Source organism: Barbatula barbatula (assembly GCF_947034865.1).
Source record: "Barbatula barbatula genome assembly, chromosome: 13".
In the NCBI taxonomy this organism is placed as follows: domain Eukaryota; kingdom Metazoa; phylum Chordata; class Actinopteri; order Cypriniformes; family Nemacheilidae; genus Barbatula; species Barbatula barbatula.
The window spans coordinates 20,181,092-20,195,110 of record NC_136776.1 but is presented as its reverse complement, the minus strand read 5'-3'; the positions used below and the strand labels follow the sequence as shown (position 1 = coordinate 20,195,110).

The following is a 14,019-nucleotide window of genomic DNA, read 5'->3' as shown; positions in this document are numbered from 1 at the left end:
AATGAACAAAACAAAATGAAGCAAAGCAAACCAAGATTAACTAAACATTAAAAAATTAAATCTTTCAAATAATGATTTTTTTTTTAACTAAACTAAGCTAAAATAGCAAAAAATAAAATGCCATAAAAAACCTTAAAGTAAAAGGCCATCGATGCCCTAACACTGCAAACACAACAGAAGAAAAGGCTGCCTTCAGAGGGAGAGAGAGAGAGAAAATGAGCAAAAGAGATTAAAAAAGTGAACTCTGAATATAGCAGAGACGGAAATGAGAGAATCGAAAGCAGACAATTGATCAGATTCTTCATTAGGTCCAGGAATCTCATTATCTGAATATTAATTTGAAGTGCATTCAGGGCCACCGGGCATACAAAGAATTGGACTCAATTGATTGCAAGAGGGTGTTTAGGAATGTGTTAAGACAGCACAATTCCTCTAATGCTTCTACATGAAAGGCAGAACACTCGATGGGCACAATAATAATCTATAATACTACTATATATACATACACCTGTCATTTTCTTAGCAGCTAAGGTGGCATTGACGTCCACGAAAGTGCAATCGCATCAATCATTCATCAAGAAACCGCGTTTGAATTTGCAACCGACGACCGAACCCGAGTTTATTTTCGACTGTTGTAGATCCCCAAGTAACACCACGGCCTGTTCTTTTTCACCCATCTCTCCTAAAACCTTCTCTTATCACTCGCAAAAACAATGTCTTAAAATATTGACCAAGCTCTCGGCCGTAAAAGCGTGAGCGTCCCATCTTACCGGGCGTCTGTCCACACAATCCTCTTTTCCATGTGATCCAGGGTGAGTCCATTAGGCCAGGCGCCTGTGTCCATGTCCTTGAAGACCACGTGCCGATGCTCGCCGCTCATCGAAGCGCCTTCAATGCGGGGAAACGTGGCGTCCCAGTCGGTCCAGAACAGAGCGCTGTTGATATCCAAACGTTATCAGATCAGTACATACAACCAGCAAACAGTCCCAACATCTTCATTAAAAACACCACCATTACTGCAACTGAACAATAGGTAAGAATGTGTAATGATCCAATTTTATCGTAATATCCCTTCTGGAAATCGTTTAAAAACCTCATTTATGGGTGATTAGATGTGTTCATTACTATCAACAAACAACCGTCAGAAATATCAATCATTGGACTTGTTCATTAAAGTCTTTTAGAAAGTGGCAAACATTTAAACTGAGAAACAAACCCCTGGCCTGGATCCACAGCGATCGCCCGGGGGTGTTCCATGCCACCAGCGATAAGGGTGGTCCGTATGTCGCCATTCATCTTGGCCACCTCGATCTGGTCCAGGTTACTATCAATCCAGTAGAGATTGCCCGCTATCCAATCAACAGCCAGCCCCTCCGGGGTGGCCAATCCATGCTGGACAACCACCTCGACGCTTGAGACACCTGTAAAGAAAAATCTTGGTTTGTTTGAAGGCTTGTACCACTATAGAGTATCACAGAGATGACTTAATTTTGTATACAAAACTCAGAAGCGAGTTGGCATTTTAGCACTTCCGGTTCCATTGCGCCAAAGTCAGTGGGTTTTTGGTTAAATTACTAAAATAAGGTTCGTGGTTAGCAAAACCTCTAAATATTTTCAAGTTTTCATTTATGAAATAAAACACGCCAGTTTTAACCCGCTCATGATTTTTAAAGCTTTATTGTGTCTTCAAAACAAGTTGCTAAAAGTGTTTACTTCCTTTGGCGGGGACATTATACGTCATCGTACATGGGCACAAATGTCCCAAATACTCTATGTGAAAAACAGTCGATCGAGGAAACCACTGTGGCGCTAAATTCCAGGTTGGCCTACAAAATATTTAGCTGAAATTATACTTCCCAGAAGGTAAAAGTGGCATCATTATTTCTTATTGGTCAAATGCTTTCATTTACTCGCATTTGACGTTTGCCAAGGGTTAATTCTGGACCTTGGTTTCTAGAACCAGATGTCTTAAAGACAATGCAATTTCCAAATTTTTTCAGCCCTCCACTCAGTCTTTTGTGCGATCCGAGTGTAAATTACTTCTCACACAGGCTTTTGAAGCTGAAATATTAACACAAGTGGTGCAGTGACGTGTAAAATAACTAGAATCAAGATGGTCATGATTACATAATAAAACACTGTGTTTGACATCACATGTTATGGTTAGACCAATGTTTCCAATGTCATCTTAATGATAACATGATGTTAGTTGCCTAGTTGTTAAACATCGTAATTCATTTTCATAAACAACCGGAGGTGTTGGTATCTATACCTCCGCTATCTGACAGCTTCCCGCGGTAAATTTTGTCTTCAACGACGTCAGTCCAGTAAAGCAGACTCTGGCTATAATGGAAATCCAATGCAATGGTGTTTCTGAGGCCGGGGACCAACAGGCTGTAGTCGCCCCTTTGCAGGTTAATGCGACGGATTTCATGCCTGATCGAAAAAATTATGAAGGCCTCGAAGGGATCTGTAAAATCGACAAAAAACAATGACATTATCAATAGAGACAAAAATGTCATAAACCTTCAGTTCCAACGCATACAAAATGTTAAAACATATCCTTGTGTTTCTTAGAATAATAACTCGTAAAACAATATTATTAATGAAATTCGTTCAATTTGGGCTCAATTGCAACATATTTTGCATCTTATGGAGAAAATTATGATATTATCTATGATATATATTATCTATAAAATGGACAAAAACAAAAGAGAGAGACATTTTTAACAGGCAATTGAGAAAATGAAAGCCATGAAACAATCTACAAAATTAACAAAATTGAAAAACAAAACACATCCCCTAAACAATTTACACAACATGTATCGGTCCACTTAAAACAAATAGACATGTTTGTTAAAAGTTGACTAATAAACACAGAGATTTGCTGCAAATGAATTCTATTGAAATAACACACAACTTTACCAGCCTGCGACTGCAGTTGAAAAACAACAACTTTGCAATATAAATCATAGCTGGCCATTTTGTCTCGGCCACAAACTAAAGCATTTAGCCAAAGCTCGGTTGTATGTTTAAGTAAAAGCCTGTTTTCTTTTAATAGAACATGTTTCTTTCAAACACCTGTCTTCTCTCACATACATATTTTGCATCTCTCCAGTTATTCTAAAAGAAAGTTCGGCCCCTTTCTGCCGCATTTGTAAAGTCAAAACTCAGAAATGAAATGCACGGATATCTCGCATGCATTTTATGCTTTCAAAACCAAAGCCAGCTTCATCTTAAATACATCAGACTGTCCCGGAGGGCTTCATTAGTCCTGAAAACACTTACAGGTGAAGGAAAGAAAATAGATTCAGATGTTACGTGGTGTGTGAATCGTGAAGGCAAAATATGAGCAACAATGAAGAAGTTACAGAAAGAATATGCAAAACATTTACCATTAGCAAAATGTGAGTTTGATTCTTAAAAATGTCCTGTTAATAATTTAAACCAGCAAATAATTTACTTTTTGTCATTTAACAGACATCCAAGGTATTTACGTATAGTTCAGAAATAAAGTGGCTTGACTCCCAAAAATTGCCCACTTTTACAGGGACAGGTCACCAAAAAAAGAGCATTCTTTCATCATTATGTCATTCCAAATCTGACTTTTTCCTCTTGAAAACACAAAATTTGATATTTTGAAGAACAATAATAACCAACAAACACTGACCCCAATTGACTCCCATTTATAATTCTCAATTTATCTTCTTTTGTGTTCCAAAGAAGAAACAGTCCTACAGGTCATATACACTTTCGAAGACAACTTTTTATCTCGCATTACCTGTGCTGTGGCAGCTGTCTCCATCAGGTCCCAGACTCCATCCTGGATAGCAGGAGCACTTCACAGTGTTTTTCTGCTGTTCGCACACCTGACTGCAGCGCAGGTGTTTGGTACAGTAATCTAGCACCTCGCAGGTACGGCCGTCTGAGGTGATCTGGAACCCGGGCGGACAGGAACACACCACACCTTTACCCGGCGCGACGCCGCACTCGTGACTGCAGCCACCGTTCCTTACAGAACACTCATCTGACAAAACACGACAAAGACGGAACCCTTTTTTATGAACAACGTCATGCTCAAAACAGTCAAATTTGTCTAGAATCAATGCAGACGGCGTTCTTCAGTAGCCATAAGGATGAACAGCAGGATGCCGTTAGGGCTCGTGAAAGAATCGACTACAAGATAGAACCCAACAAAACCAACAAACAAGAAAGAATTCGATGCTTCTCATTTGGATCTCCCGACAAAGTATAAAACAACAATTCCTGAGGTATTACTCGGAACATATGCGTCTGGGTCACCCAGCACTCATCGAGGAAGCGAACCATGACTGTGTCGTCCACCGTGCCAAAACACACACAGGTGTGTAATTCCAGCTTGTTTTTGTTTTTCCTCCAATGAAAGCTCAGAGGCACCGGCCGTCGAGCTTCTTTTCACTTTTACTATCACTTTATTGTGGTGTCGACAAACTAATGTGGCGGCACGGCCGCAAAGTGGCCCCGCGGCAACGGAAAAGTGTTAGCTGAAGTTGTTGGCTGACCGTATATTTTTAGCCCCGTGGGTATTTAGCTCGATAATTCTGTCTTCTAACTGTGTTGGTAAGAGTTTATAATTGTTGCAAATGGCTTTGTTATTCTTCGCTCATGTACAAAAGTAACGCACTTGTTGGTCTGGAGGGAATGGAGGCTCTTTTAAATGACCAGTAAAAATTAAGCTCATTTAATGAATTATTGAAGCACGGAAAGGTTAGGCAGCTATTAGAAATGTTCCTTTGGGTTGTGCTGTTTAAGGTAAAGCTTGTTATTTTCGTTACGTTATTGGTACCAAATAAAAGTGGAACGACAGTATTATGTTTGTTTTCCAACAACTTTTTTATTTGACAAGGGGTTTGCGAACATAAACCGATTGAATCAAGGTACACGAAATTCAAGGTCTGTTGCCATTCTGACCACAAAAAAATGCATCCCCAAAAAGTAAGAATTTCGGTAAGAACATCATCCCCCATTGACATCCTTGGTATGAACACAAAACCACTGAGACATTTCTCAAAATATTTCGGATTTCTCAAAATACATTGCTCTTCTTTTTTGTTCTGCAGAAGAAACCAGATGGAGCCCAGAGAGGCACTCAAAGTAAAGCCCCTTGAGCAAGAACCACATTTAAGGTTTAAATGAAGCTTCCGGTGCATCAATGCAGCACAATGTAGCCATAAACCTCGAGGTAGCCATAGTGAAAACAGTAATAAATGGAATAAAGAAGCACAAATGGAAAACAGCCCAGAACGGGCAGGTGACAAGAGTACATAGTATAAACTAATGAGGAAAAAAGAAGGTTATGAAATGGCAAAACAAAATGGATTCGTTCACAATGTGGTGGTCGTGATGTATGGGATTCTGCTGCAAGAATTGAGCCGTGAGGTCTGAGGTGAACTTACTAATACAGTAGAGAAAATTAAAAAGTTCCAACAGGGTAATAATGGATTTTTTCGGACTGCATGTTGCCTGAAGATTCAGTTTAAATGCTGATGAAAAAGGGGAAGTAGTGGCTTTACGGTGCAGGAATTCAATAGACAAAGGGGGAAACTGTTCACAAACTTCTTCATCAAAGTTGCTTGGCATTTTCTCAAAACAAATGTTGGGTTGTTTTCAACCCATGGTTGGGTCAAACACGGGCAAACCCAATCGTTGGGTTAAATCAACATAGAAAGTGTCCTATTTATTTATTTTACGCAACCATGGGGTTGAAACAACCCAGCATTGTGGGCTGAAACAACCCCAGCAGTTGGGTTTATCTCTTTTTGGCACAACTGCTGGGTTAAAAAAGCTTTACTTAAAATTAAGAATAAATAGCTGAGAAGATGCATCAAATTGTCACGATCATGTCAATACATCAGACTTAAATGCATTCTAAAAATTGCTGCATTATTTGCAACCCAGCGTTTAGTTAAACAGTAACAAACCCAGCCGTTGGGTTGTCAATTAACTTATGATTGGTTATTTCAACCCATTGTTGGGTCAACTATAAACATGTTCTATGTAAATTTTACCCAGTGGTTGGGTTTTGTCCCTTTTTGACTCAACGCTGGGTTAAATATAACCCAGCTTTTTATTTTTCAATTTTAACATTACAAATTTAAAAAAAGGCTTTCTTTAACCCGTTTGTCTTTATTTTACCCAACCATAAGTTAAACAAATTTTAGTTTTTCGGAAATATAAAAATGTCAAAATGGGACAAACCCAACTGTACCCAGAAAATGTTTGTAGTTGACCCAACAATGGTTTTAAAACAAGCCAGCATAAAAACATTTACAACAAATCACCTTTTTGCTTGAGAAATGATAGTATGTCACGTGCATATTATTGTTGTACAAACAGAACGCCATTATTGTTTAGGGAATACGCATGCGTTTACATGGAACCGATAATGTTCTCTTTTTAAAACAACTTGCTCCTTGAGACCCGTTTTCAAAAGTTTGCTTCTCATTACCCCATTTCACGCAAAGAAAGTTTTTAGTTGAAAACGTTCTCGTGTAAACAGCCTCTGAGAAAGCAAACCTTCAGTAGGTCACCACCAAACTCCAATTGTAATTCACAATGAGCAGCATGGATAGGAGATGAAAGAGGTCACAGACAAGCGTTACCTAACATGTCTATTTACACATCCAGACAATCAAACATTTTCCAGCCTACAGAAACACAGCCCAGTGTGATCATAAATGGCTGCTTAAGTCTCAAACAACATCACCAGAAAGGTGAAGTCTATCCTGTCTTACGGAACATGGAGTGTGATGGAGTAATATTCAGATTTCTCGCTTGTAATATGAACGCGCCAGCTTGCTAAATCCAGTGAAAATCTTGTTTAGTCCTGTGAGCGCAAGAGGACACTTCTCGTCTTACTAGCCGAGAAATAAATCAGTGACCGGTTTCTCTTTCATCTATTAAATTTAAAGCTCTCTCTTTTAGAGTGATGCAGAGAGTCATTTATCATGATTAGACCTTCTGTGTGGTCTATATCAGACAATATTTATCTAACTCTGGAAATTTTGGGATGTTTCTGGACCATTGAGCTTTGACATTTTTCTTATTTATCTTGCAGTTTCTCTTAGGGTAAACGCATTAATCTCTGCCAACGGTGAGGAAATTTGGGTTCAGCCCAGCTTTTATTGTTGTGTTCGAGATCGTATGCACAGGTTATGCTTAAAGTTAATGGGGGTTTCATTGCACATTTAAACATTAATAGGGGCATTAGACAAGAATGGTGTTCAATGTTCTCAGGTCTGCTGGTAAAGGATGAACTGGTTTGCCGGTCTTGCCGGCTGGTTATGAAGTTATTTTGGGTTAATTCTCGGCTAAAGCTTTTTGGGAATTGTATTGGCTTAAATGAAAACTATAGCAGTGTCTACTGGTATGCTGTGGGTTCTGTTGGTAGGATGTTAAATCCTATTGGTATAATGCCTAAAGGAATTTTGTAATGATTGTAATGGAAAAATCTAATCGTTCATAAATGTATTTTAATGAAAAACCATTAGAATTTCAATATACATTTCTATTGACACCCTATCTATCTCTATAACCATTAGCTTTTTCCATTAAAACCATTACAAAATACCTTTTTTGTAGTGTGTTTTGGGCATGATTCCAAAAGGATTTAACATCCCTCCAATAGATTCCATCATATACCAGTAGAACCCTTACAGTTTCCATTTAATCCAGTACAAATCTCCTTAAAACCATTATACCTTCTTTAATGGTTTTAATAGTTTTGTTTCAGCAGGGATGTGATGGATTCTATTGGTGGGATAAGGGATAATGCCCAAAACACAAAACAAATTTTGTTATGGTTTAAATGGGAAAATGAGCTGTAGTTCATAATGGTGTTTTTATGGAAACCACACAAATTCCTGTGATGGTTTCTATTGCTTTGTGTTCAGCGGGGAAGACAGACACGTCATATCCATAAAAAAGACAAACTGAAATCCAATCTGACCGTGTGGATACCTTCCCAAAATCAGATTAAAATTGATTTCAAATTTATTTCAAACCACATGAGGACGTTATGGATGTGGTTTGTAAAAATCTAGTTTTTTCAGACCACAAACTAAACAGTTTTCGGGATCGCCCCCAAAAATCTATATTTGCCCATCCGAACAAAGCCTGATTATTTATTTATTTGACTTTATTTGATCGAGCTGATCTTTATCCTTTCCGACAAAGCGCACCAATATCCGATGGTATTTCAGCTAAATGTCGCGAGACGGGGGAATATGGGACGGATAATTTCATACTCAATAATTTCACATTCCGCTCGTAGTTTGTACTGTAACTGTAACTTGAATGATGCTGTATCATTCTCAGACATTGCACACTGATAAAATAAAGAAGAAATTCCAATAAGAAAGCTTCTTTTCTCGTTTTGTCTCATCTCTTCTCCTTATCTCTATAGTTCCTCAGAGGCCACTTTGCTGGCGTGTCTCAGTGTGCTACCCGGCATTAATCAGTCTGGAGGGATGTGTGTGTGTGTGTGTGTGTGAGGAGGAGCCGATAGATGTAATTGGCTCTAAGCTGATATTCAAGCACTACCCCATCTCACCTGAGGGAAGATATGTCTCTAAAGCTTTCCTAAATGAACCTTAATACACACACACACACTGACACAAATCTTCCAATCCCTCAAGACACTCGTGCGCACACGCATTTTGGGTTTCCATGTTTAATGGGGACTCTCCATAGACATAGTGATTTTTATACTGTACAAACGTTGTATCCTCTGGCCTTCATGGTACACCTTAACCCAACCCCCACATAAACCTTTCTGCAGTTTTACATTTTCAAATACATCAAATGCTTGATTTATAAGCTGTATTGGGGCCAAAAAAATGAAAAATGCCTCCATGGGATGCTGGTCTGCAGGTGTTGTTAAGAGACATTACACCAAAAATTTAATACAAGTGTTATTATTAGTGATTTTGATCTGTTTACCCTCATTCAAATCCTGGAACATAGAAGAAGATGTTTTGAGAAATCTCTCATTGGTCCAGAAAATGGAGTCAGTGGGTGTCAATGTTGTTTGGTAACCAACATTCTTTTAAATATATTTTGTGTTTTTCATAAGAAAAAAAGTCATAAATAAATGATAATTTTTCATTTTTGGGTGAGCTCTCCCTTTAAATAGTTTTCAGGTAAATTGTCTCTTTAAATTTAAGGCTAAATAGGTCTCTCTGGTTGAGAGGTGCTGAAATTCAAGACGATCCCCATCCCATAATAAGCCTTCAGTTTGGCTTATGCTCTCCGGACCGAGATAAGATTAGCCATCCTCTCTTTCGCTCCATGTCTCGCCCTCCAGGTCTCCCATTATCGAAATCTGTCCATCTGTTTCTCCTGGGTGCTAAAAAGCTTTAGATAAGAAACGCATAGGACACAATCGGGAGAACGGAATGAATCTCGAAATTCATGAGCATATGGTCTGAAGAACAAAACGTGCCATTTGGACATATGTAAATTCAAACCTTCAAAGTTTGGATAAGCACGCCTTCTGTGCCAGGTTCGTATCGCACGCAACATTTTGTGACAGATCGGCAAATGGGACGCGTTCCCGGATCGACATCCTTTAACAGTCCTTGAAAAATATTTCTATCAAGGAATAACCTACCCATAAACCCGAGGGATACGCCTGGTTGATAAGATTGTTGCTCGAGACCTTAAAGTCAGCCAAAGTCAGTCCGCTCAAGGGCCATTTTGGTAAAAGCTATTTTCACAGGCATATATTTTCTATTTAGGTAACAGGCATATGGATACAACTTAAAATCATCAACTCTGTTAGTCATGGTTTTAGTAGGACATCAAAACCTAAAAACATCAATTGTGAATGTTTACCGCACCACAAAAAACTGATCAGGATGTTGTTCCAGAACCGAAAAACAAGTTGATACTGAAGTCATACCCCCCCTTTGGGACTCACCACAGTACGGCCCTTCGTCTGAATTGTCCACACAGTCTCTCCAACCGTTACAGATCCGCTCTGGCGAGAGACATACGGACGTGTCGTTGGCGCACGGAAACTTTGGAGGCTTACAGACGGACACCTCGCATCCCTCCTCATCCGATTGGTCCTCGCAGTCGATGTCTCCGTCGCACACCCAGTCTTTACTGATGCATTTCCCTGCAGCCCATACAAGAACACAATTATAAAAATCCAAAAAACACTTGACATAACATTATGCATTGGGTGTCTTATAATATAAACAAAGAACTGTAAAAATACAAACATAAAAATGCTACGCAACTAAAACTATTTCTTTGTAAACATGATCAAAATGCTCAACTCTCTCTGTGGTTGTTCTACAAAACCTTCTGCTTTTGACTGTAATTTTTGGATTTGAAATCGCCTTCATTCTCCCAAGCTGTTATTTCAGAGCTTATAATTTCCCACAGGGTTGCGCATAGTTTTCAAGCGCTTTTTGGTCCTTGCGGTACGCCATATCATTAGCGGTAATGAGGTGCACACTCAATGTGCTTCTTTTTTCTGTTTTGTGAAGAAGAAATGAATCAAGACTCTTCAAGTCTAAATTTCAGTCAGGCGCTCGAAAGAACCCCCTATAGCAGTAACGTGGGAGAAACTGCGAGCTTTAAAGATGAAGACTTACAAATGAATGAAATTAAATGTCAACACTTATGTTACGATGACACGCAGTGCGTCTGTTGTTGTTAACAATATTTTTCCAAACTAACATGAGATATGAATTTTTAACATTAAGGCAGTGCATCCAACAAAGCTTTTTCCAAAGTAGTTTTTTTAAACCCATCTTTGAGCGCTATGATAAGTGACGGTTGGTCGGTGTGGTATTTGTCCCGCCCCTCCTCCAATGGGATTGGACAGCTGAGTTGAAATCGACATTGAGAAGTATGTTTTTTAACGACCCGCGGTGGAATAAATTGCTGAAGTCAGAAGATCAAGAGCGTCAAAGTTTTATGTCAACACTATGACGTCAATCTTTACTATATCAATGGTAAAGATATTATTTTACAATTTACATTATATTACAATTTACTTTATTTACATGATATATCATATTTTATCTAGAAAACAGTAAATAACAATATACGTTGGTCACAATTTATTTATTTTCAGTTTAATAGAAATAGAAAATAGTTAAGAGATAGACCGTACGTTTAATATTGGTTGTGTGCAGTATTTCACAAAACAAATCGTTGAACTATCTCACTATTCAAGCAGACTTTCTCACTGACCTAGGAAAAACACCAGTCACCCGTTTGTTTGTTCCACTTTCCAACCCTTAACTTTCAAGATCTTACCGCTCGGCTTCACGGATCGATTCCGCACACACACATTTGCCCACAAACACACATATGAGATACTCTCCTCTCTACCTGAGCCCAGCTCACCGGGGTAATAAACTATTCACAGTTGGCCTCAATCAGAACACATTGTGTCGAAGTCATTCACGGCCAGTTTGAGAAATCTCTCCAAAACGATCCATTTTAAACATTATGAATTCAGCCCGGAGGAAGCAAAGCAATAATCAGCTCCATTTTGGAGATGGCTTTCCACGTGACTGTCTGGTTTTTCGTAAAATAGCGGTGATGCAATGTAATTGGAAGGAGTGCATAATCATGAAGTCACCCAAGGCTAAAACCAATCGATTAAGTATAATATTTATTTAGCGCCCATCGCCCAAAAAAGACATTAGTCACTTCCATTCTTCCATAATATGATTATGTAATGGATATTGCTTCTACCTGAGACTTTGCAGGTAAACTTGGCATTGTGGTCACACATCCGTTTGGCTCCCTCGCAGGCGAACTCATCGCTGCCGTCCTCGCAGTCCTTGTCACCGTCGCAGCGCCAGATTTCGGGAACGCAGGTACGGTCGCCACGGCAGCGGAACTCTATGTCGGCACAGTCGGTTGCTGTTGATAGCGCTGGTTGAGGGAAAGAGTCTCGTTGGTGAACAAGTTTCCTGCTGAAAACACCAACACCAACACCACCATCGTACTGGTCCAGGCTGGTTTTTACTGGTCAGTTTGGGTTTTGTAACCCGCCTTTTTAGTTCCTCCTTAATCTTTATTTACCCTCCTTCCCGTCATTTCAAACCTGTATGACTTACTTTTCTCTGCAAGATATTTTGAAGAACGTTGGTAACTGAACAAAATTGGACCCCATTGACTTCCATTGTATGGACACAAAACCAATGAGACATTTCTCAAAATATAGTTTTTGTTTTTACATAAGAAAGGGTGAATAAATGTATTTTTCCTTTTGGGTGAACTGTCCCTTTAAGAAGCCTACATAAGCTATACTGTATATGTATAAATGCATGCATTCCCGGGGTATCTAACCCGCCTTGACCTTGGAGCTGCTAGCACCTTTCAACAGTGTTTGTGGTGACAAAACTTGTTTTTGTATTTTGAAGGCGGAAGACACCAGTTTTGTGAGCGTTTTGTCAAAGCTCTGTTTGTGTGGGTGACACACACCTGTTCTTGAGCAGGTGGCGTTTTCGTCGCTGAGGTCACCGCAGTCATTGTCCCCGTCACACATCCAGTGCTCAGGGATGCACTTCCCACTGGAACACTGAAACTGAGCCACCGAGCAGGCGTGGACGCATCCCACCTCATCGCTGCCGTCTCCGCAGTCGTCCTCTAGAGAGAGAGAGGAGAGAGAGAGCGAGAGAGCGAGAGAGCGAGAGAGCGAGAGAGCGAGAGAGAGAGAGAGAAAGAGAGAGAGAGAGAGAGAGAGAGAGAGAGAGAGAGAGAGAGAGAGAGAGAAAAGAGAAAAGAGAAAAGAGAAAAGAGAAAAGAAAGAAAGAAAGAAAGAAAGAAAGAAAGAAAGAAAGGAGAGGACAAGTGGACAAGGAACGTAAGGAAGAAAAGATGGATGGAAAGAGAGACAAAAGAGAAAAGAAAGAAAGAAAGAAAGAAAGAAAGAAAGGAGAGGACAAGCAGACAAGGTTAGGAAGGAAAGAAGCAAGCAAGGAAGGAAGGATGGATAGAGAGAAAGAAGAAAGGATGGAAATAAATAAAGGATGGATTATAGACGGATGGGAGGAAGGAAGAAAAAATATAAAGGATGGGAGGAAAGAAATAACGGAAGAAAAAAAAGTATGCATGGATGGATGGATATTCCATAGAATCCAAGAATCCATTATATTTCACAGAAAGAAAGAAAGAAAGAAAGAAAGAAAGAAAGAAAGAAAGAGAACAGGCAACACATGGACAATTCAAATAAAACACACAATATAAATGTAATAATCAATAAAGAAATATGAATCAATATTTAAAATACTCATTTTAAAATCGTCTTACCAGAATCACAGTGCCACTTAACACTAATGCATTTCCCATTCGTGCAGCTGAAATGGGTCAGTGGCTCACAGGTCGGGAAATCTAAGGAAGGACACGAGAAGTACAAACGTGAAGAAACTCACTCAGCTTCATAACTCAACTCTGTCCTCTGTGCCAGCTGGAAATGTAATTATAACAATAAAAGCTGAGATTAAACCTTTGACTAACAGCCTTCACCGAGGAGAAACGCAACAATAAACACAGCGTTTGTTTTTGCTGAACTTCACACCTCCTTGCTTCATCTCTCTGGAGACAGAAGCGCTAACCTACGCTTCTAAATAAACCGACAGCTAAGGTCTTTGTGGCAACACGCATAAAAGAAGACATCGCTGACAGAAAATACGTGCCAACCCGAAGTGAGCAAGCGATCGCAGGTCGCCACGTGCCAACTCTCAACGGCAGTTCACAGTCAGCGTTTGCGTGCCAGCTTGATTTTGATTTAAGGAAGCCAAGCATGAACTTTAATTACTCCGTGCGCGGCCCGCGTTCACACGTGTGTGCGAATGGAAGCGGCCCTGTAACGGTACCCGAGGAAATAAAGGATAATAAGATCCGACGACTAACGGAGGAGGAAGCTTCAAACGTGCCCTTCATCCCTCGGTGGAAGAGAGGCGGAGATTTGCTGGTTTCATCTCTTTGACTCATTTACGAGAAGTGAGC

At 39.7% G+C, this 14,019-nt stretch overlaps 1 protein-coding gene across 1 annotated transcript in view; it reads right to left on the bottom strand.

The window, feature by feature from the left end:
* lrp1ba (low density lipoprotein receptor-related protein 1Ba) overlaps nucleotides 1-14,019 on the bottom strand; it is a gene marked incomplete at its 5' end in the record, with an annotated part of 152,716 nt that overhangs the window by 80,344 nt on the left and 58,353 nt on the right. Inside the window, 8 exons of the mRNA XM_079471794.1 lie at nucleotides 771-935; nucleotides 1,217-1,421; nucleotides 2,273-2,470; nucleotides 3,782-4,027; nucleotides 9,959-10,159; nucleotides 11,758-11,940; nucleotides 12,493-12,657; nucleotides 13,321-13,401. Of these exons, the coding sequence (XP_079327920.1) occupies nucleotides 771-935; nucleotides 1,217-1,421; nucleotides 2,273-2,470; nucleotides 3,782-4,027; nucleotides 9,959-10,159; nucleotides 11,758-11,940; nucleotides 12,493-12,657; nucleotides 13,321-13,401 (1,444 nt within the window). The remainder of the gene's footprint in view (nucleotides 1-770; nucleotides 936-1,216; nucleotides 1,422-2,272; nucleotides 2,471-3,781; nucleotides 4,028-9,958; nucleotides 10,160-11,757; nucleotides 11,941-12,492; nucleotides 12,658-13,320; nucleotides 13,402-14,019) is intronic.